General features: G+C 43.9%; 1 protein-coding gene across 2 annotated transcripts in view; it reads left to right on the top strand.

Annotated features, from left to right (window-relative positions):
* The first annotated feature begins 4,248 nt into the window (after nt 1–4,248).
* The window catches only part of LAMA1 (laminin subunit alpha 1), a 412,090-nt gene continuing 393,194 nt past the window's right edge, over nt 4,249–23,144 (top strand). The window contains exon 1 of one of the 2 annotated variants that reach the window (XR_004538373.1): nt 4,249–4,527. Coding sequence is in view for 1 of the 2 variants with exons in the window: in XM_033934013.1 (XP_033789904.1) it covers nt 4,458–4,527 (70 nt within the window). In the remaining variant the exon portion in view is untranslated. The remainder of the gene's footprint in view (nt 4,528–23,144) is intronic. The other variant, XM_033934013.1, reaches the window with a different exon arrangement.

Genomic DNA, 23,144 nt, shown 5'->3' with positions numbered 1-23,144 from the left:
TAAAATATGGTTTTTCTTTGGCACGATGAAGTCCTGCGCTCAGTTGTCCGTGCTCGGTTGTCAGCGTGCCTTTGTCCTCATGCGCTTTAGACTATGAACCCTCCTTAAGAGGTATGTAAAATAAAATAGTGTCTAGTGTATTTAGCTGCAATAGTAAACCTAGGGCTCCTTTTACTAAGCTGCATTAGAGCTTTAACGTGCGGAATAGCGCACGCTACAATGCCGTGCGCGCTAGACGCTAATGCCAGCATTGAGCTGGCGTTAGTTCTAGCCGTGTAGCGCAGGGTTAGCACGCGCTAATCTGCTGCGTGCGCTAAAAACGCTAGTGCACCTTAGTACTTGGAATTTTTAACTTTTTATTGTATGATTTTATTTTTATGGTATGAATGTATTTTGCTGACTGTCCAGTTTCTCTTAGTGTAAACCGCCTAGAACTTTTGGTAATGGCGGTATAAAAGAATAAAATTACAGTGGTGCCTCACACAACGAACTTAATTGGTTCCAGGAGCAAGTTTGTTATGTGAAACGTTCGTTATGTGAAACGCGTTTTCCCATAGGAATACATGTAAAAAAAAATAATTCGTTCTGCAGCATAAAATATGCTAAGATGACATAAAAAAGATAAATTTTTGGTTATTATTTTTATTTAGATACATCTAAAAACATAATTGTTTTTTAAAACAACACACATTTTTTAAATTTAAAGACAGACTAAGTAGAGTCTAATTTTACAGTGAGAGGGCAGAGTCTCAGCGGCAAAAACTGGGACTTAACTGTTCATTTTTTTTTTTTTTTCTACCGTGTTTCCCCGATGATAAGGCAGGGCCATCAAATAAGACAGCCCCCCCTTTTTAGAAAAAAATGTAAAATAAGGCACCCCCCCGCAAATAAGCCACCCACCGATACCTGCGCTTACCCGAATCGGGTGGTACGGTGGGTGACTCCGTGTAGTCCCTGGCACCCCCGACACGATCGGGGCAAGAGGGAGCTCAAGCCCTCTTGCCCCCCCGACTCCCCGACACGATCGGGGCAAGAGGGAGCGCAAGCCCTCTTGCCCCCCCGACTCCCCGACACGATCGGGGCAAAAGGGAGCCCAAGCCCTCTTGCCCCGCCGATTCCCCAACTCCCCGACAATATCGGGCCAGGAGGGAGCCCAAGTCCTCCTGGCCACGGCGACCCCCTAACCCCACCCTGCACTACATTACGGGCAGGAGGGATCCCAGGCCCTCCTGCCCTCGACGCAAACCCCCCCTCCCCCCAACGACCGCCCCTCCCCCCAAGAACCTCCGACCGACCCCCAGCCGACCCGCGACCCCCCTGGCCGACCCCCACGACACCCCCAACCCCCTTCCCCGTACCTTTCTGTAGTTGGCCGGACAGACGGGAGCCAAACCCGCCTGTCCGGCAGGCAGCCATCGACGGAATGAGGCCGGATTGGCCCATCCGTCCCAAAGCTCCGCCTACTGGTGGGGCCTAAGGCGCCTGGGCCAATCAGAATAGGCCCGGGAGCCTTAGGTCCCTCCTGGGGGCAGGGCCTGAGGCACATGGTCGGGTTGGGCCCATGTGCCTCAGGCCCCGCCCCCAGGAGGGACCTAAGGCTCCCGGGCCTATTCTGATTGGCCCAGGCGCCTTAGGCCCCACCAGTAGGCGGAGCTTTGGGACGGATGGGCCAATCCGGCCTCATTCCGTCGATGGCTGCCTGCCGGACAGGCGGGTTTGGCTCCCGTCTGTCCGGCCAACTACAGAAAGGTACGGGGAAGGGGGTTGGGGGTGTCGTGGGGGTCGGCCAGGGGGGTCGCGGGTCGGTCGGAGGTTCTTGGGGGGGGGCGGTCGTTGGGGGGAGGGGGGGTTTGCGTCGAGGGCAGGAGGGCCTGGGATCCCTCCTGCCCGTAATGTAGTGCAGGGTGGGGTTAGGGGGTCGCCGTGGCCAGGAGGACTTGGGCTCCCTCCTGGCCCGATATTGTCGGGGAGTTGGGGAATAGGCGGGGCAAGAGGGCTTGGGCTCCCTTTTGCCCCGATCGTGTCGGGGAATCGGCGGGGCAAGAGGGCTTGGGCTCCTTTTTGCCCCGATCGTGTCGGGGAGTCGGGGGGGCAAGAGGGCTTGAGCTCCCTCTTGCCCCGATCGTGTCGGGGAGTCGGGGGGGCAAGAGGGAACCAGGCGGAGAGAGGGCAGTTAAGCGCAGTGCCTGCGCGGAAGGATGCAGCTCGGGCGACTTCGTTGTGTGAAACGAAGTTCGTTGTACGGATCAAGACATAAAGTTCGTTGTGCGCAGCGTTCGCTGTGCGAGGCGTCCGTTATGCGAGGCACCACTGTATTCTTATTCTTAAAAGGAGCCCTTAGTACAGGGGTGTCAAAGTCCCTCCTCGAGGGCCGCAATCCAGTCGGGTTTTCAGGATTTCCCCCAATGAATATGCATGAGATCTATTAGCATACAATGAAAGCAGTGCATGCAAATAGATCTCATGCATATTCATTGGGGAAATCCTGAAAACCCGACTGGATTGTGGCTCTCGAGGAGGAACTTTGACACCCCTGCCCTAGTATTACATGTGTTCGTACATAGGACAATTGATTTGGTATAAACATGTGCATATACCTTTGCCTTGAGGTCCGTGCCCCTTTTAGTCTCAGCATAGGGAGGGAGAAGCATTAGGGTCCATCAGAGTAAAGTGTCAAGGAAGTCTGTCAGAGCCATAACCTATGCTGAGACTAAAAGTGGCAAAACTTTATAATTTCCCAAGCCATGAAAGTAGCCTAGAGGTTAGAGCAGCTGTCTTGGGTCCTTCTGATCTGGGTTCAAGACCAGGTTGAACCAAAGCAAAAATACATGTTCCTGCCGCAACTCTGGGGTAAAACGCAGACTACCCTTAGCTGAAGTGTTTCCTCAAATTAATTATTATTAATAAGACTGTCAGCACAGATCCATGGGGTCAGAAACGGCAAGTTACAGAGGTGGAATGAGGGGCTAAAACAGACATGAAATCTGAAACCTCAGCTGTCAATAAATGAAGATTTTTAAGGATGTGAGGTTAAGACCCACGAAGTCATCGTTTAACCCCTTCCCTTGCAGAGATTACTGGGCTCCTCACACTGTCAGTTTTTATATTCAACAGTTTTGTTTTTTTTGTAAAGTTGATAGTAATTTCTGTTGAATCCCTCTTTGTTTGTGTAACAATAAAATGTTGCCAAAAAATCCCCTCCTTTTACAAAACCATAGCGTGGTTTTTAGTACCGGCCACAGCAGTAACAGCTCCAACGCTCACAGAAATTCTATAAGTGTTGGAGCTGTTATTGGCGTCGGAGTTGTTACTGCTGCGGCCAACGCTAAAAAAAACATGCTACGGCTTTGTAAAAGGGGGTGGGGGGAATATGAACTGTTGATAGATCGATCGATCTGAGTCAAGCAAGTACTGTGTCACTACCTGTCTCCGTTAGTCATGCTAGCATGATACTGTGGCCCAAGATGTCAAAAGCTGCTGAGAAATACACTAATAATGAGATGAATCCCATTTCAGTTTCTGTGAAGATCATCTTTTTGAGATATAAGGGCTGTCCAGTAGAGAATGGCACATGGTTGACTCAGGTGTTTTTGGGCGGTGTTGCGTTTACGACGCTCACAGAATTCCTAAGTTGGAGCTTTTACCTCAGCGGCTCATGATAAAAAAAACCCATCTAATGCAGCTTGATAAAAGGGGGCCTAATTTATCCCCCCCCCCCTTTTACCAAACCCAATGCTCATAGAACTCCTGTGAATGTTAGAGCAGCTACAGGTGCTATAAACCGCGCTATAGTTTTGTAAAAGGGGGGTTAGACACCTATATCGGATAGGAGCTCTGATTAGGCGCCTAACTGTAGATGTCTATTATAGAATCAGGACTTTGGGAGGGGGAGGGGAAGTGCTGAAAGCAACGTAAATAATCTAAAATGTATTCTCGGTAGAAAGAACATCAGTGACACTAACTGGCGCACGAAGAAGACTCCAGGCACTAGAAAGTTTCTTCTTCATGGACTCACGCTGCATTATTCTCTCCTCTACCAGGTTTTGAGCGTCTCTCTGAATAGAAAGATTACACCAAAAAAATAGGGGCAGTACCTCGCTGTCTCTCCCCGTCCGTGCTTACGCGCGCACGAGTTTGCCAATTAAGAAACTAAACCAAGTGAATGTGTACCATGGGAATGCGCTTATTCAGCAGTTACCACCAAATGCCGGTTTTAGACGAAACAAAACAAAAAGTTGACGCTGCGCAGGGAGCTCCTCCCCTCCCCTCGGGCGTAATAGTTCCAACCTGTTCCATCCCCCCAACCCCCTTGCAAATCTGGCAGCCTGATTCTTTTTCTGCGTTTTGCGAAGAGTCGAGCGGAGCGGGGATTACAAAAGAGGAGCCGAGCGGCTGCGGGGCGCGGGAACGGCGCGCGAAGAAGAGGGCCGGCCGAGCTACCGGCGATCAGCCCCGAGATGCTGCTCCCTCGCGCGCTGCTGCTGCTTCTCCTCTTCCTCGGCGCCCCGGTGACCGGCCAGCTGAGAGGTGAGGCTAGGGGTGGGGGCGCGCGGCGGCGACGCTGCGCTGCGTCCACTTCCGTATGCGGGGCGTGCGTGAGGTAGCCCTGATCGGAATTCTAAGGAGCGCATAGTGTGAACCTCGCCTAGGCTACTCTAGTTCTTACAAATGCAACACAAGCATGGGAAGGGAGACGGGTGTTGTTTCCTCACCTGCTCCACGTGTTTCTTGCGCTTTTCGCAGTGTGTGAATTGGGTTGTTTTTTTTTCCCCGGTCATTCCTACGTTCATCGTGTGTTTGCGTGTACAGGGTATTGCAAGTGGTGGTGACGGAGTGCTATTAATTATGGGGCTTTTTTTTTGCAATTACTAGTCCATTATAACATTTCAACGTGTAGGTTTTACATTAACTATCCGATATAATTTGTAGAAAAGATGTAACTGCAATCTCAGTCTAAACGAAAGGCGCTTTTTACGAAGCCGCGTTAGCGGTTTAACGCGCGTAATAGCGTGCGCTGAACTGCCGGCCGCGCTAGCCGCTACCGCCTCATCTTGAGCAGGCGGTAGTTTTTCGGCTAGCGCGTGATGAAAAGTCCCGCGCGATAAAGCCGCTAACGCGGCTTCGTAAAAGGAGCCCTAAAAGTACTCCAAAAACAAGATCGCAGCTCATATCAGAGTTGTGTTTCTGTCTTGCACTCAACTAGCAATTTGAAAACTAATTACTTTCTGTACTTTGATGGCTGGACAGTAACGGAAGGTGCTGAATTCTCCTAGGGAAAACTCTGGTACTTCGTTTCATGAAAAGTTACATTTAATTTGGGGTTCATAAACCTCTGCGTTCGTGCTAAGTAGAAGTCAAGTAGAAAGAACAGCACAAAGCTCCTGGGCTCTCTCTCCCTATGGGATTTCGAGTGCACAGTGTGGTGTACGGCCTTGTGGCATTCAGCTGAGGCATCCCACACGAGCCAATGCTGGCTCAGTCCTTTATTCTATTCATTCTTTTAGCCATCTGCTAAGGCGTTTTCTTCATGGATAGGAGTGATTGGTTACTTAAAAAAAAAAAAAATAAATTAAAGATGCTGAAAAGAATTCTAATTTGTAGACAATCTGTTTAAGTAGAGTAAACTGCAATTTTTGTGACTAAAAACAATTGATATTTATATACATTTGCAAGCTGCCCATAATTAAGAATTTCTACTGTCATAGTGGATAGGGAAGAATACAGAAAAATGTGTGCTTTTTCTCAATTTTGGTTTTTTTTTTTTAATTTCACACATTCCATTTAACAATTTTTTTTTAATTTGAATATGCACTTCAACTTTGTTATATACACAAATTGATGGTATGGGTTATGGGTTTATGGGTTATTTGTATCATGCATTGAATTTTTTTGAAGGCATGTATGGAGAGCCATCACAAGGAACTGAGGAGATATTGTTGCTGTAGTTAACCCTTTCTATAGCATCTATAAAAGGGTTGCATGAAAACGTTAACACTTATGGTATCTTTGTTATGTTCCAGTCATTTCTACCACCAACTACACTGGCTGCCATTTGAATCTAGAGTTCTTTTTAAATTTGCATGCTTCTGTTACAAATCGGTTAATGGTTCTTCTCCTAGTTACATAAATACCCACTTTAACCTTTATTGCAACAACAGGACATCACGCAGAATTCAACTGTTCGCCTTCCCTTCGCCAAAACACTGTCTTCTCAAAAGATTCCTCGATAGAACTTTCGCCTTCCAAGCAGCCAAGTCGAACCCATGGCTAGCCCAGATGATACTCGAGGCCCCCACTTACCTTGCCTTCAGAAAACTACTAAAAACTTACCTATTCAGCAAACATGACCCTTAATTAATCCCTTCACCCCACATAACACCGGCCCCACCCCTCCCCCTTTCGCCCTCACCAGATCCTCCCTTGTCCCACTCTCTACTTCCCTTGTCTAGTTCGATCAAAGCTGCAATTTCTGTTAAATTGCTGTACATTTTCCTTTCATTGCAGACTACTGTAAACTGCTGTAACTTCCTCGCTGACTGCTGTAAATTGTTGTAATCTATCGTAAATCTGATTGTAATTTGTTGTAAATCTGCTTGTAACTTGTTGTAAATAAGCTTGTCAATGCAGATCATTTGTTAATTGATGTAAACTACCTAGAACTCGCTGGGTATGGCGGTATATAAGAATAAAGTTATTATTATTATTATTATTATTGTTCTTGGTGAACCTTATAGTGGTGAGATGCTTGCTGCCAGTCCACAGTGTAGAGAGCCACTCATTCCCTTTCCCATGTCAGTTCAAAAAATAATGAAAATGTTGATAGAATCGGATTTGTAGGGTTTAACCTTCCAGAAGCTTTGCTTGGGGTAACTACTTCAGTTTACTTGCCAGGCTGTTGACTGAAACAGCAACGAGACGTGAAAGTATTACTAACAGGTGACAGATTAACACAGGTTTTCTTTCCTTTGGCTCCTCTGGCTATCTGTGCTTCTAGCTGCTGAGTCTATGGCCTTCATTTTTGATAGGTTGTAGAGATTGGACGTGCAATATCTAGGTGGGGACATGCACAGTCAACACAAAAGGCTATGCTGAACACGCCTTTTGTAAAATATTTATAAGGACATGCAGGAGTGCATATTCATTTGTCACCACATATAATAGGGGCAGCCATTTTATAAATTTATACATGTACAGTGTGGCATCAATTTGGCATTTTCCATGCAAGTGCCAGTACTCTGCGTGCCGCCAGCTCACTTTAAAAACCTATACACATAAATATCACCAATTAAGTAATGAGGCCACAGATTTATTTTGAGGCAGGAATAAACTGTGGGGCATTAAGGAGATAGTTTGTTATTTATATTCCGCCTTTAAACAAGGCAGAATACAACAAAACGTGCACAAAAATAAAAACAAACGTCAAAAAGCATCAAAATTAGAATCTCTGAGAGAGCAGGAGCAAGAAGGCCTTGAGCATGCGCAGATGCTCGGCCCAGCAGAATCAGCGGCAAGCTCTTTGGGCACAGGCACGTACTGTGGTCCGAAAGGCTTTTGTGATATATAAATAAAAATTTATGTTACGCTATGTTATGTTATATCAAAATGATTAGAGCTGAAGGGAATAGTGGAGATTGTAGCAATCGGATTAAGCGTATTTTAAAGAATAAGTATTGTATTGTCAAGCTCTGGCCAAAATGAACATAAGAAGTTGCCTCCACCGGGATCAGACCAGAGGTCCATCGCGCCAAGCGGTCCACACCCGCGGCGGCCCATCAGGTCCATGACCTGTCAAGTGTTCACTGCCTCATCCTAAAAAACCTATCATTACTTCTATCCGTATTCCTCAATCCCCTTATCCTTCAGGAATTTATCCAAACCTTTGAATCCCTGTAGTGTCTTCTAAAAAAAGAAAAAAGGTCAGTGTATACCTCTGAGTTGATGCAAAACACAATGTGAAAATTGTTTTACATAGATGTGTATACCCTATGTAAGTTAGGAACTACCCATACTGACCCAAGCCATGCCCAAGTCACTCCCTTTTGAAATATGTGTCTTGTGGCTTTCCACAAGCCACAAAGCCTCAGCCTGATGCTCCTGAATTCTTTTAAAGTGGTCAGAACATAATATCCTGAGTTGCCACATCCCCCTTCTCCCCTCCCGAAGGCCTCCTCAGTCCAACTCCTGAAGCCTCCCTCAATCCACATAAGCCCCTCCACACACAAACTACCTAGCAAAATTCCTGGTTTCTAGTGGAGTCAGGATAAGAGCTGTCTCCAGTTCTTGCTGCTTGACAATGCTGGGTTCAAAATGGTGCTAGTGGCCCCCCTAGTGGTAGTTTCACAATACTACTGCTAAGGGTCAAGCTGCCATACCAGAGTAAAATTTAGTCTAAATAAGTGGTATAGTCACTATAAACATTTGTAAGGAAGATATGAATGAGTGAATTTTCTGAATGCCGAGGCGTATGACCTCTTGCTTTTCAGTCAGACAGCAATTTGAATGATTCTGCAATGTGCTTAGCTAATTACTGGCTCTTTCCCCTTAAAAAAAATATTGTATTTGAGATTGTTACTTGAATAGATGGGTCATCTGGATTCAATTAAACATTAAAAATGGACAGTCATACTCATCCTTATAGTCTTAATGCTTTTAGCTTAAGAACAAAGGTGAGTTTTCAAGTGGTCCTTCAGCACAGCACACTCAAGTTGACTGCTTTTTTAAAAAAAAAAAAACCTGGAGTTGCCATGGAATGAGACAGGCTTTTATAGTGCACTTTACAGATATGAGATCGATTTAGTGTGAAAATGTTTGTAGAGGAAATTTGCACCAAGGCTCTTGACCTCTGTTTCAGAAATACACCCCCATCCCTGCACTGGGAACAAACTTCAAAACTGCACACCCTGGTGATTTTTCCCCAAATAGGGGATCTTACTCATTTTGTTAAACAACATGTTATATATTAATTTTTAAATAGTCTTAGTTCTTCTGTTTTAAATCATGTATTGAAAAAAAATTAAAATGGTTATAAGAGAAAAAAGATTTAAAATAATTAGACCAGTTTGATCAATCAGAAATGATTAGGGGATGGGACTTGATATGCCACCTTTGAATGGTTAACATCAAAGCAGTTTACATATTATATACATATTATTTTGTGCCTGGGGCAATGGAGGGTAAGTGACTTGCCCGGTGTCAGGTCAAAAGCGTGCCGGGACAAAGGCGCGCCCAGACAATTGAGTGCAGTACGGAGGTGCGCGCCGCTCAAAATTACTGTTTTTAGGGCTCCGACGGGGTGTGTGGGGGGGAACCCCCCCATTTTACTTAATAGACATCGTGCTGTGTTGTCGGGGCGTTGTGGGAGGTTTGGGGGGTTGTAACCCCCCACATTTTACTGAAAACTTCACTTTTTCCCTGTTTTTAGGGAAAAAGTTAAGTTTACAGTCAAATGTGGAGGGTTAAAACCCCCCATAACGTCAGTGCGATGTCTATTAAGTAAAGTGGGGGGGTTCCCCAACAAAACCCCCCGTCGGAGCCCCTAAAAACAGTAATTTTGAGTGGTGCGCGCCTCCGCGCTGCGGTCAATTGTCCGGGCACGCCTTTGTCTTTCGCGCCGTTGTCTATGAACCGACTTGCCCAGAGTCACAATGAGCTGCAATGGGAATTGAACCCAGTTCCCCAGGTTTTCCAGGCTGCTGCACCAATCATCAGGCTGCTCCTCCAAGTTACTATAATTTTAAATGTTGGCATTCCTCTTTAATTCAATTTCTGTAAACGTTTTGGGGCCCTTTTTAGCGTGCAATAAATCCCGCACATCCTATTTTTATTCCTGTGGACCACATGGCACTTAGCACACACAAACAGAGATTAGCTATGCTAAGCTTTCATAAAAGGGCCCCTTTGTTATGAATGGTGGACTCTGCCTTTCTGTTTGAAGCTTCTGAAGGATAAAACACTCGTTTGTGGTTCTGAAGTACTTCCTTATGTTCAGCACTAAACAGGAGACAAATCCACCCCAGGTTAGAAGACAAACAAAACAACAGTGGAAGAGGTGAAGAACATACAGTCTATGGCAGTGGTTCCCAACCCTGTCCTGGAGGACCCCCAGGCCAATCGGGTTTTCAGACTAGCCCTGATGAATATGCATGAGAGAGATTTGCATAAAATGGAAGTGACAGGCATGCAAATCTGTTCCAAGCATATTCATTAGGGCTAGCCTGAAAACCTCATTGGCCTGGGGGTCCTACAGGACAGGGTTGGGAACCACTGGTCTATGGCATTCAAACAGGGTCAACCATTATGCATTAATAAATGCATCTGCTTGAATGCCTTATAGCAGGGATGTCAAAGTCCCTCCTCGTGGGCCACAATCAGTTGGATTTTCAAGATTTCCACGATGAATATGCATGAGATCTATTTGCATGCACTGCTGTCATTCTATGCTAATAGATCTCATGCATATTCATTGGGGAGATCTTGAAAACCCGACTGGATTGCGGCCCTCGAGGAGGGACTTTGACACCCCTGCCTTATAGACTGTATGTTTTTCGTCTTCTCCGCTGTTGTTTTGTTTATACTTCCTTATGTTGCCATTTAAGTCATGGGTCTCCTGGTTGGGTAGTCCTGTGCACAGTAACTTATGTTATTGGGTGAACCAAAGATAAACTGTTTTTTAGCACTATGTATGTGGACATCTTCATTACTTGTTCCCAGATCAGCTTTTGTTCTTAGGTGATGGAATTCTGCGTTGATTGGCAAAATAGCCACAGCTGTTCCTTTTTTAATTGAATTTGACCAGCTAACAAAACAATTTGAGTGGAGCTTTTTCCTTGTTGAAGGCTGATCATTATCTAGTGATTACAGTTTTATTTATGCCTCTCTGAAGAATAGATATAATTTTTACTTCAGAGCTTTTGTTTTTAACAATTTTATTTTATTGTTGGTTTTTTTTTTTAACTCCCTAGTTTTCTGTTGTGGGTCTGCACTGTTCTTTCTGACTGAAGACTTCCCAAATCCCATGTTCTGTCTTCTTCCTGCTTTTTTCCTAGGAGGCCATAGTTTTGTTACAGAGAAAAAGATGGTTCTGTTAAGGTTCTGAAAGTTTTTCTGGTGTTCGTAGTTGATCTCTTGCTGTCGGTTTTGTTTGTATACTGGGATACATCTATGGACTATCAGGAGGGTGGTATGCTTAAGATGACCATACGTCCCGTTATGAACGGGACAGTCCCGTTCTTGGATCCCCTGTCCCGTTGTCCCAACACACAGCTTCAGGACGCCAAAATGTCCCGTTTTCAGGGACAGCGTCCGGAAGCTGTGCGCGGGGACAACAGGACAGGCGATCGCTTCCTGTCCCTCTCCTGCCGCACCAAAAAAAAAAAAGCCTCCCTCCAGGCCCGATTTAGGTCCACCGCTACTGCTCCTCTGCTGCCACTATTTACACCCAGACGCCTTCTTCCCGACGTCAATTCTGACGTCGGAGAGGACGTTCCGGGCCAGCCAATCGCTGCCTGGCTGGCCCAGAACGTCCTCTCCGACGTCAGAATTGACGTCGGGAAGAAGGCTTCCGGGTGCCAGTAGTGGCAGCAGAGGAGCAGCGGTGGTGGACCTAAATCAGGCCTGGAGGGAGGCTTTTGTTTTCCGGGGGGGAGGGGGAAAGGAGGTAGGCAGGCTGGCTGGCTGGCTGGCTCTGGGGGAGGGAGGGAGGTAGGCAGGTTTTGGGGGAGGCAGGCAGGTAGGCAAGCAGGCTCTGGGGGAGGCAAGCAGGCTCTGGGGGAGGTAGGCAGGCAAGCTGGCTGACTTTGGGGGAGGCAGGCAGGCAGGCTCTGGTGGAGATAGGCAGGCTGGCTGGCTCTGGGGGAGGTAGGCAGGCAGACTGGCTGACTTTGGGGGAGACAGGCAGACTGGCTTTGGGGGAGGCTGGCTTTGGGAGAGGTAGGCCGGCAGGCTTTTTGGGAGGGGCTGGGACAAAGGCTGGAAGGCAGTGAGGGGACATAGGAAGGAGGGATGAAGGAAGGAGAGAAAATGACAGAGAAGAGGGGGGGGGGGGGGTTGTAAGTAGAAGAAAGACTAGAGAGATAAAGGCCTGGACCAAAGGGGAAAGACAGGAGGCAGAAGCAGGACTTTGGGAGGTGCAGACAGAGGGAGAGAGCCCCTGAGGAAGAGCAGAGAGAGGCAAGATCATAACAGAGGAGGGAGAGAGGGAGACCTGGAACAAAGGTACAAAGGAGAACTGACACTGGATCTGGGGGCACTAAGGACATAGGAAGGAGGCACTGGGGGCACTAAGGACATAGGAAGGAGGCGCTGGAGACACTAAGGACATAGGAAGGCACTGGGGGCACTAAGGATATAGGAAGGAAGGAGGGAGGGAATAGAAAGGGACAATTGTTGGGCCTGAGTGCAGAAAGAAATGAAAGATACGATGCACAGTCAGAAGGAAACACAACCAGAGACTCAAGAAATCACCAGACAGCAAAGGTAGGAAAAATGATTTTATTTTTAATTTAGTGATAAAAATGTGTCAATTTTGAGAATTTATATCTGCTGTCTATATTTTGCACTATATTTGTCTATTTTTCTATAGTTACTGAGGTGACATGGTTGAAACCCCCCCAAATATAAATGATAATTAACATTTTCTCTGCGTATAGGGTGCTTTGTGTTTTTTAAATTTTATGGTTACCATTCTGAAATAATAAGATATTGTGTGTATATGAAAAATGAATGGAAGAAATTGGGGACGGGGCTAGGGCAGGATTGGGGTGGGGCTAGGGCGGGACTGAATATTAATAGATGCCCCGTTTTGATGAAAAAAATAAATGATCACATTAAGTATGCTACTAATACTGTATAGAGAAATTTAGAGGGTTTGCTTCATCTATGAGATGGCAGAGACCTCTAGTGTCTGTACTAGGGTATTGTGCTGTGACCTGTATATACCCCAGCAGTTTCCAGAAGAAGGGGAGAGCTGTCCTGACCAGTGAGGTACTGTAATTAATGACAGGAGGAGACCCCTTTTGGAGGGAAACTTCCAGCCCTTCTTGAAATCCTTTACTTTGGTTTCTGGTTCTGCTGCCAGTGCACCAAATTGCAAAGGGCACAAGGTCTTTGGGTGGTCCCGTAGATAAGTATGACTTGGTTGCTTATGACTTGGCAAACTGTAGCAGCACACTCATTTTTAGGAGCAGAAGAATTTAAGCAGTTCTGTAATAGCCAAGATAGCAGCAATGAGCCACTGGTCTTGGAACGGAGAGGATACAGTGGATAATGCTTGGATTTGAGCAAGGAGAATTGGGCATCCAGAGAAAACTGCTTCTGTGATCACATTTGAATATTTTTCAGAGCTGGATTGAACTTGGAAGAGTGAAAGGGGAGTACCTTGGAGATTGGAGAGTCATGGAAGAATTTATTGACCATTAAATGTCTGATTTTATTTTATTTTATTTTTTGCTTTTACTGTTTTTGAGATTTTTTAAAATCTTTTTTGCTTGAAAGTTATTTTTTTGTTTAGGACTCCAAATTCTGGCCTGGACTGACTTATTGAGTACTGTTCAAAAGTGGAGTGTGTGGATTAATTTACCAGTGTCCCCTCCCAATTATGATACCGGTCCTGACTTAGATCCATTTACTGCATCTAGTGAGAATAACCCTATAGATGTGACCCCAGTATGCCAAGCAGCACATGAAAACCCTGTGGGAGTTATGCAAAATACAGCAAAATTAGCTAGAATCATCATCCAATACAAAATTTATCAAAACAATCATAGAAAGCATTAAAAATAAACATAAATCACAACCTTGATTTCCATCCGGCTCTAATGACCTAGAAGAGTATAGCAAAAGTCCCTATGTGTATTTCAGTTGTTGCTTTAAGGAAAAAGAGAAATGAGATAAACATACCAGATACTGAAGCCATTGCATTCCAGACATGATGCTGATCAAATTATAAAGAAGTAAAAATAAACAAAAATAATCACCAGGGGACGTTTGCTTATTGTATGTCATTAGAACCAGATGGAAGCAAGGCTGTGATTTTCTGCTATTTCACTAGGTGACATTTCAATAAGGTTAACGACTAACTTCCTCTTGGCACATTGGATGCATCTGGGTAAACTTAGCAGCACATAATCTCTCACTCTTGGGTTTTCATGTTGGATTGTAGGCAAGTGATCTTTGTAAATATTCAGGACTAGCACATGTATATAATAAAACTTCTTGCAAGAAACTGGGTTGACAATACAAGATATTTGATTATATGATAGGAAAGGGTGGGAAGGGGGGGGTGATAAGAACATATGATTTGTAGCATTGATGATTATTAAGTGATATATTTATTGTCAATTTGTTTGGACATTTGTCACACTTATTGTAAGTCTGAAAATGAATAAAGAATTACAAAAAAAAAAGTAACTGGGTTGACACAGATAGGGAAGGGATTACGGCTTTAGTTCTTACCTTTGTTCTCTTGTAGCTCATGGTAAGTTACAGTACATTCAGATATGTTAGGTAGTATCCTGTCTCTGAAGGACTTACAATTTAAGATTGTGCCCAAAGCAACGGAGGGTTAAGTGGCTTGCTCAAGATCACAAGGGTCAGCAGCAGGATCCGAAGCTGGCTTTTCTAGTTTTCAGCCTGCTGCTCCAACCATTTGGTTATTAAGGAAGGCTAAGGCTGCACTTTAATCATGATTTAATTAGTAGTCACAATATGTGGTGCAGTGGTTAGAGCCACAGCCTCAACACCCTGAGGTTGTAGGTTCAAATCCCATGCTGCTCCTTGTGACCCTGGGCAAGTCACTTTATCCCCTATTGCCCCAGGTACATTAGATAGAGTGCGAACCCGCCAGGACAGATAGGGAAAAATGCTTGAGTACCTGAATGTAAACCACTTAGATTATAAGTGGTATATAAATGCTTAAATAAATGCTTGAGTACCTGATTGTAAAACCGCTTAGATAATCTTGTTAGGCGGTATATAAAAACCTAGTAAACTTGAAACTTGAAATAAATAAAAATTATTCACAACTACTAATCATTTTTGCACAGCATTTCCCTCCCATCTCCCTCTCATCCCTCATGCACATTCGGGCATCTCTCCCTTCCCTCCCCACCCTGCCCACAATCCCCTAAAGCTCTCTCATTTTCCTCCCTCCCTCCCCCCCCCGGTGTACCTCTAAATCCAGTTCCTATCAGTGTTGGAGCAGCGCAGAGCATTCAGTGCGCCGACTGGTGCTAAAAAAACCTCTTGCGTGGTTTTGTAAAGGGGGGGGAGAGGTAAGCGTGCTTTAGCACTTAATGCAGCTTAGTGAAAGGGCTCTTAAATTTTTTCTAATGTTAGCAAAGGATGTACGGTGCGCATCAAGGTGTGTGTGAGCGAGTAATTTGTGTTTCCTTTACCTAATTGCTTACTTTCTCATTTGGTTTCTGCAGGCATTGATTCCTTTTAGTTAAAGCACCTACAGCGCTCTCTGCAGGCATTTCACACTGCCCATGGAGATACCCTCAGTAACCAAACAAAGATGCTTAGTTTTATGTTAAAGAAAATAGTGTGATTGTTTGTTCTTGGGGTATAGAATGTGTCTGGTGATTTTCAGATGTTATGGAACACAAGTTTCAGAGCCATTGACCCTTGTACTATGGACTAAAAAGTGATTTGAGTGTTACCTGTTCAGTCCATGACCTCACTCAGGCAAGTAAAGTAGCAGATGCTTTTTTTTCCTGCTAACTTATATTAATAGCTTATTATGTTAGACATTCTAGGACCTTTTTATAAATTCATTGTGAAGAAAATTGACACATGCGAAACAGTGCGAGAGATTAACATAACAAATACCTGTGATAATTGGATTTATATAGTGTCTCTTATCTAAATGGGATTCCATTATGCTTTACAATTGAATATGTCAAATGCTCTCCAGACATTTCTGATGTCAGCACATTAGTGCTGCCTGGATTATATGAAAGCTTTCCTGTGGGGAGAGAGCGGAAGAAACTGTGCTATTGTACGACAGGAGTCCTCAGGCATCTGTTTTCAGGATTTTCACATTGATTATGGAGGAGCAAGGGATTTGCCTAAAATCACAAGGCATGACAGTGGGATTTAAGCCTGGCTTCCTGGCTCGCTGCTCTAGTCATCAGGCTCTGCCTTTCCACTTAGGGCTGTTATGATATGAGTTTGTTATATTAGATATGCTGAGGCCCAGATTCTGTAAACAATGCCTGAAGTTAGGCATCTAGATTGGCTAAGTGCAACGATCTAGATACCTAAATTTTCTTAATTGGCATCATTAATTGAAAGCGCCATTAAAAATAAAAGACAGTTAAAAAAATTAATTAGCTGATAGGCACTTAACTTGGTAGATGCTTACCAGTTCAAGGTAGGCGTCTACACTGAATTGTCTACCAGTAAGTAGGCGTGGTTAGGAGTGGATTTTGGGCGTAGTTTGACTTAGGCATTGTGCCTAAGGATTCAGCACCTACTGATGTCAGGGAAGGCTTCCAGGTCAGTCATGGGCCACGTGAAGAGCTGCTGCCCATGACTTTATGAGGAGAAACGAGTATGGTTGGAAAGAGGAGGATGAGGGAGCCGATCAGAAGAAGGTAAACACCTGTGGGAGGGAAGTATGAATTTGGGACACAGAATGGAGGGAGCGAGAGGGGCACATTGGGATATGGGAGGAAGGGAGAGGGACACGTTGGAACACCAAAGGGAGAAGCAGTACCCCTGTTTGTAAGTATGAGTCCGACATAAGTCAAACATTTGTAATCCGGGGACTGCCTGTAACCAGTAATTTTAGTGCACAATTGGTGTTTACATATAGGCGCTAAGGTTATGGAATGAGGGGGAAAGCAGAAGGAGAGTTTGTTGCAGGTCTCTTTGCAGGCACTGCCTTCATTCTTTACAGATATGCTTCATATACTGTATATTCATTATGGAAATCTTGAAAACCAAGACTAATTTTGAACAGTGACATCGCCAGACAAAAATATTTGCAATGGCCACAGTGGCAAAATGGTTAAAGAAGGGGGCAAGCTAACGTGATTTTTTTTTTTCCTCATTATACCCACCACTATACCATAGCCCTTTCCCTACCTTTAAATTAGGTATAAAAAAAACACTATAAGAAAATAGTCCCATAATCTCAGTCGCAGTATAAACCGTGTACTTCCAGCTTTGTAACATACACTCTATACCAGGGATCTCAAAGTCCCTCCTTGAGGGCCGCAATCCAGTTGGGTTTTCAGGATTTCCCCAATGAATATGCATTGAAAGCAGTGCATACACATAGATCTCATGCATATTCATTGGGGAAATCCTGAAAACCCGACTGGATTGCGGCCCTCAAGGAGGGACTTTGAGACTGTATACCCCAAAAATAGAGTTAGGATTTTTCCCTCTACAGCTTCAAATTCCCCAAACTAGCAGCATGATTTTTCATATATTTCCAGAATAATATATTCATCAGTTAAGGCAAAAATAAGAAAACAAACAAACGTTTAAATACTTGAAAGATATTAATATAGAACCAAATCTTTTCCAGAGAAGAGACAATGATAAAACTAGAGGGCATAATTTGAGGTTGCAGGGAGGGAAGACTCAGGAGCAATGTTAGGAAATTCTTTTTCACGGAGAGGGTGGTAGATGCCTGGAATGCCCTCCCAAGGGAAGTGGTGAAGAGGAAAATGGTGATGGGATAAACATAGAGGATCTCTAATTAGAAAACAAAGAATGTAAATTAAAGAGCTAAGGCTGGTACTGGATAGACTTTCACGGTCTGTGTCCCATATGTGATTTGCTGTAGGATTGGGCTGGGGAGGGCATTGATGGGAACTGCACTAACTTGGAACATGAGGATGTTATTGGCTAGACTTAATGGTAGATATCCTGCAAACAGGATGGTTGGAGAGGCTGGAGTGAGCTTGGATGGCAACTTCATCATTTGGAACCTAGGACAATACCAGGTGGACTTTACAGTCTATGACCCAGAAATATCAAAGAAGAGACAAATGAATTTAATCATGTATTTTTAATTAATGTTACAAACAAGAGAGAGGTTATTTATTGTAGCTACTAGTTCTTTGTAAATGAAGTTACCTAAAAACCCAAAATGTGTTCAACATGTGATGCTAGCTCAGGAACTGCACCACATTGTCCAGATACTTTTTGGCTGATATTCAAAAGCCATTTAAGCGGGCAGGAGAAGTTTCTCCCCACCTAAATTGCCTGGCGCTGCAGAACCACCGATATTCAGCAGCACTTAACTGGGCAGTGCCACTGGATATCGGCTCTGACTACCCCCACCCACCCCAAAAAAGTAGGCAGGTCAAGGGTGGTACAAGGAATGGCATCAGGGAAGAGCCAGTAGTTTTGTGGGGACAACAATATTCACTGCCAGGTCTGGCAAAGCTAAGTGGTTGATCATGGCTAAGTGGCTCAATCATGCTTAGGTGCCGTTTACAGAATCGTGGCTATCGGTGCCTATGTTAAAGCTTAGGCACTTGAAATGTAGGTGAGGGTTTTAAAAGGGCTACATTTCAGGCGCCTAAGTTTTGATTTCTGCCAGAAATTCATGTGATTTTCGAACCTCACATTTGAGACGGTTTTCCCTGCATTCATCTCAATCACAAGGGTACATATTTGGGGCAGGATTTGGGTGGGCCCAGAATACGGACATTTTCCCAGGCTAATGGAATAAGATAAAAACTTCTAGGGCAAAAACTGGTATGTTTTTATTTGGATCTGTTTCAGTTACAACTAAGTCACAAAAAGGTGTCCTAACTGACCAGCTAACCACTGGAGGGATTAAAGCATGACCCCCCCCCATTAATCCTCCAGTAGTCACTAGCCCTCTCCCACCCCCCACCCCCCAGAGATGTGACAGCTTCAGAAATTATGGCCATTCTTATTAGAGCAGCAAGCTGCTTCTAGGAATAGACTAGTGGTAGGTGGAGTGGACTGTAGATAAAGGGATACAGGTCCATATCCTACTCTAGTACACTTGAAAATTGTGAGCCTTCCAAAACCCACAAAATATCAACTGTACCTATAGATAGAAGACACAGTGCTGACTAGAGAGCTTTTGTAGTGGTGTTACAGTTAGATACAGTAGATTTTTAGTTGTTCCTGGAGGCAGGACTCGCAATACAAAATAAGGGTCAGCCCAGTGGTCAATGCAGTGGACCTCACATAAAGGCCACATAAAGGCGCTATAAACCACTCTACAGTTTTGTAAAAGGAGGATGAAAAAAGGACCTCCTTGAGCATTGTTTGTTCCTACAGACTAAATTTAATTTAAATGTATTTATTTTTGCTAGTGCTCTTGGTTGGAGAAAGGAAGTGTTTATTGCCAATGTGCCTTGGGGAATTGTAGAAGTGGAATAGTCACCTTTACTTCAAAAGCCTTTGAATTTTCAGAAGGAATGATTTCACCCACCATTGTTTAACTGCTGCTTTTAAGCGTAGAACTCGCACGGTTCAAAAGAATGTGACTGTTACAGGGTTTACAGCAGCTTTAAAAATTGATCATTATCTGGATAAGAAGGGTTTTGTCTTGTACTGAGAACATTTAAATATGCATAAAATAAAAAGATATTTTTCTAGACAAGTCATAGTCATGTTAAAAAAAAAAAATTGCAGACACGAGGAGATTTGAAACTGCTTCTGTCTAATAGTTTTCCTTTGTATAGAGCTGTCTAGACAAGTTCTGAATGTTTGCTATTATTCTTTACATCTAAAATAGATGTTTAAAGTCAACTAGCAAAGAACAAAAATGTCTTCCTTCCATCCTTGCTCATGAGTGGTCATCTTCTGTCCAGCAGGTGGTGACAGAATAAAAACTGCTGACAGGAGACCTTTAAATAAGTCTGTTCCAGGCCTCTGTGTCTGGCTTTTTGTTTTGTCCCTAGTAGAACTGAATTCAGGTGGGAAAACTTAAAAAGATGCAACAGCTTTCTCTGTGTCTAACCTCCTTAGTTATATGAGCATAAGGGGTCCAGGTAATGGCATAGCTAGGATTGAATGGGCTCCTGACAGAAAAATAAAGACCAGTTCCCCTATAAAAGCATTCTCAAACTCAAACCCTTTGCAGGACCACATTTTGGATTTATAGGTACTTGGATGGCCGCAGAAAAAATAATGTCTTATTAAAGAAATGACATTTTGCATGAGGTAAAACTCTTTATAGTTAATAAATCTCCCCCCTCCCCCAAAGGCCTGCATGTTCCCCCCCTTGTTTGCAGCATCCTCCAGCTTTCCCCCCCCTGGCCTCACGGTCTTAGTTTCAGCTAATTACCACAGCCTGCAGAGAGGATCACCGGTGCTTTAGCATTCCTTGCAGGCTGCCATCGGCCTCTGCAGCACGTTCCCTCGGCTGTGGTCCCAGCCCTCTAGTCAGGGGCAGGATAGCAGCAGAATGAACGTGCTGCTGAGAACAATGGTAGCCTGCAAGAATCGCTACAGTACTGGCAATTCTCTCTGCAGGCTGCAGTAATTATTTAAAAGTAAGAGCGGGAGGCCAGGGGGGAAGCATGAGGACGCTGCAAAGAGTGGGCAGCACTAGTACAGACCGCAAATTAGTACTTGGCGGGCCGCGAGTTTGAGACCACTGCCCTATAACCATCTCTCCCAAGGTGGAAAAGACTGGAGAGGAGAAATCCTTTCAGAGCTCCATTAAACAAACCTTGCAAATGTATCTGTATAGAATACCTGTCATAATAAATCCAAATGAATAATAGAAATAGAAACCAAAATGCAAGATATCAGAGATGCACACTTCCCAAAGGTAAAGATCACAGTCTCCTCTTCTACATTAGTCACCTCTCAATACTCAATACAGTACTTAAACGACTAATGTCTCCACTGTCTCATCACCTCTATAGTAGAAATTTTTTGATTGTTAACGGGCTTCAGACATGCCATTTTTTGTACGCCCACATTTTTTGGCGATACAAAATGCTCTTAGTGGCTATGACTGCGGCTTCTTCATTCGCCCAAATTTTTTATATTTTTATTTTTATTTTCTTTTTTACTTTTAAAGTGCATAGTGCCCTCATAAATATTTGCAATAAAAATATTTTGCAATAAAATTTAACTTATCTTAAATATCTGTTGGTTCCTTAATAGGATCAAATATCGGGTAGGGGCTTGTCACATCGACATGTTTCGCCGTGAGGCTTTTTCAAGATAATATCCCCTATAAGAATAAAAGAAGACATAATATTTCCCATCATATTTCCTACAAAGATATCTTTGCTTAACTTTAAAGGGACCACATAGTGGAATAACTTCAAAACCATATGCTCACCCTTTTTTTATTTTAACAGACCGTCCCGATGTCAAAGTTTTCTGATCTAACAAAGATGGCCGTGGCGTCTTTTTTACAATTTTTATACCTCCCCCACTCGATGACATCACTCCTTCAATTAACGAATCAGGAGCATACATTATAACAAAGTGTTCCATTCCACTTCCTGGTTTAAACCTCCCGGTACCACTGTATTTAACCTGTAGATCCATTTTTGTTCTAACCAGTTTAATCTTTTTTTGTAGTTCCCACCCTCCCACTCTTCCTTAATATGTGCTATAACCCGCCATCTTATATCCGTGCTCTGATGCCCATAAGTTTCCCAATGTTCTACTAAAGGGGCTTCCATCACTTTATTGACTATTCTTGACTTGTGCTCGTTCAGTCTGATGTTCATCTGTCGGCTAGTTCTGCCCACATATATTAAGTCACAAGGGCATAATATAATGTATACTACATTATGGGTTTTACATGTGGTGGTCGTGTCCGCTGTGATCTTAATTTCCCTATGTGGGGGGCACCACTCAAGACCTTCTATTGTGCATTTGCACCACTGGCAGTGTTGACAACTTTGATGACCTAAAATTGTTTGCACTCCACGTTCTTCCGTGAAGTATCTATGGCGTGATAGGCACTCGCCTATATTTTTTCCCCGACGATAGGTGATTGTGGGAAAATCCTCAAAAACATTAGAAACAGTTTTCAAAATGTGCCAATATTTCTTCATACTATTGACTATATAGTTCGATCCCATATGAAAAGGCAGTACACACACCATTCTTGAATTTTTCTCCTCCTGACTTTCTTTTTGATCTTCTCCTTCTTCCGTTTGGGCTCTCGATGACGATTGTAGTAGTAACTCCCGGTTGGCGTATTTTGCTCTAAGGAACGCTTTTCGTATAGCTCAATTTGGATACCCTCTAGCTCTAATGCGATTTTCAAGTAATCTAGATTGGTAAACAAAGTCCTGATCTTCTGAGCAAAGGCGTCGCAACCTGAGAAACTGACCTACCGGTAAATTGTATTTCAGTTTTAATGGGTGGTGACTATGGAACTTTAAAAGTGTGTTCCTAGATACAGGTTTACGATATAATGACGTGATGAATCTTCCTTGTTCATAAGTTACTATAAGATCCAGAAAATTTATCTGTCCAGGATTGTAATCTGCTGTGAATTTTATATGTTGATTCAAACTATTAAGGGCTTGTACAAATGTTAACAGGGCTTCTTCTGTGTCTCTCCAGATGATAAAAACATCATCTAAAAACCGCCTCCACATCCCTACTTTATCAAAATTCTGCATGGTATAAATCAAGTTGTCCTCCATGCTGGCCAAATATAGTGTTGCCACCGAGGGCGCCAGCGTCGCCCCCATTGCCACACCCTGAATTTGTAGATAGTATCCTCCATTAAACCAGAAGTAGTTAGCTGATATAACAAGTTCTGCTAAATCCAATAAGAAGCTGGTATGTATTCTGGGATTCCCTGTCCGTTTTTCCAAGACATCTTTAATAATGTCCAGCGCTGCTTGTTGTGGTATCATGGTGTACAAAGATGTTATGTCCAAAGAGGCAAGCATGGGGATATCATCAAGCTGTTCAACATCATTTAACATGGTAATAAAATGTGAGGAGTCTTTAATAAAGGATGGGACCCTGGTAACAAATGGTTGTAAAAAACAATCCACAAATTGCGACAATGGCTCCAAAACTGAGCCTTTTGTGGACACAATCGGTCTGCCCGGGGGAAATTGCAAATCTTTATGTACTTTCGGAACCAGATACAGCTTAGGAGTGGTGGGCCATTGTTCCCTTAGGAAGCTAGCCTCCTTGTTTGTCAACATACC

This window comes from Geotrypetes seraphini, chromosome 2 (genome assembly GCF_902459505.1).
Source record: "Geotrypetes seraphini chromosome 2, aGeoSer1.1, whole genome shotgun sequence".
Lineage (NCBI taxonomy): Eukaryota > Metazoa > Chordata > Amphibia > Gymnophiona > Dermophiidae > Geotrypetes > Geotrypetes seraphini.
This window is presented reverse-complemented; position numbering and strand designations above follow the sequence as displayed.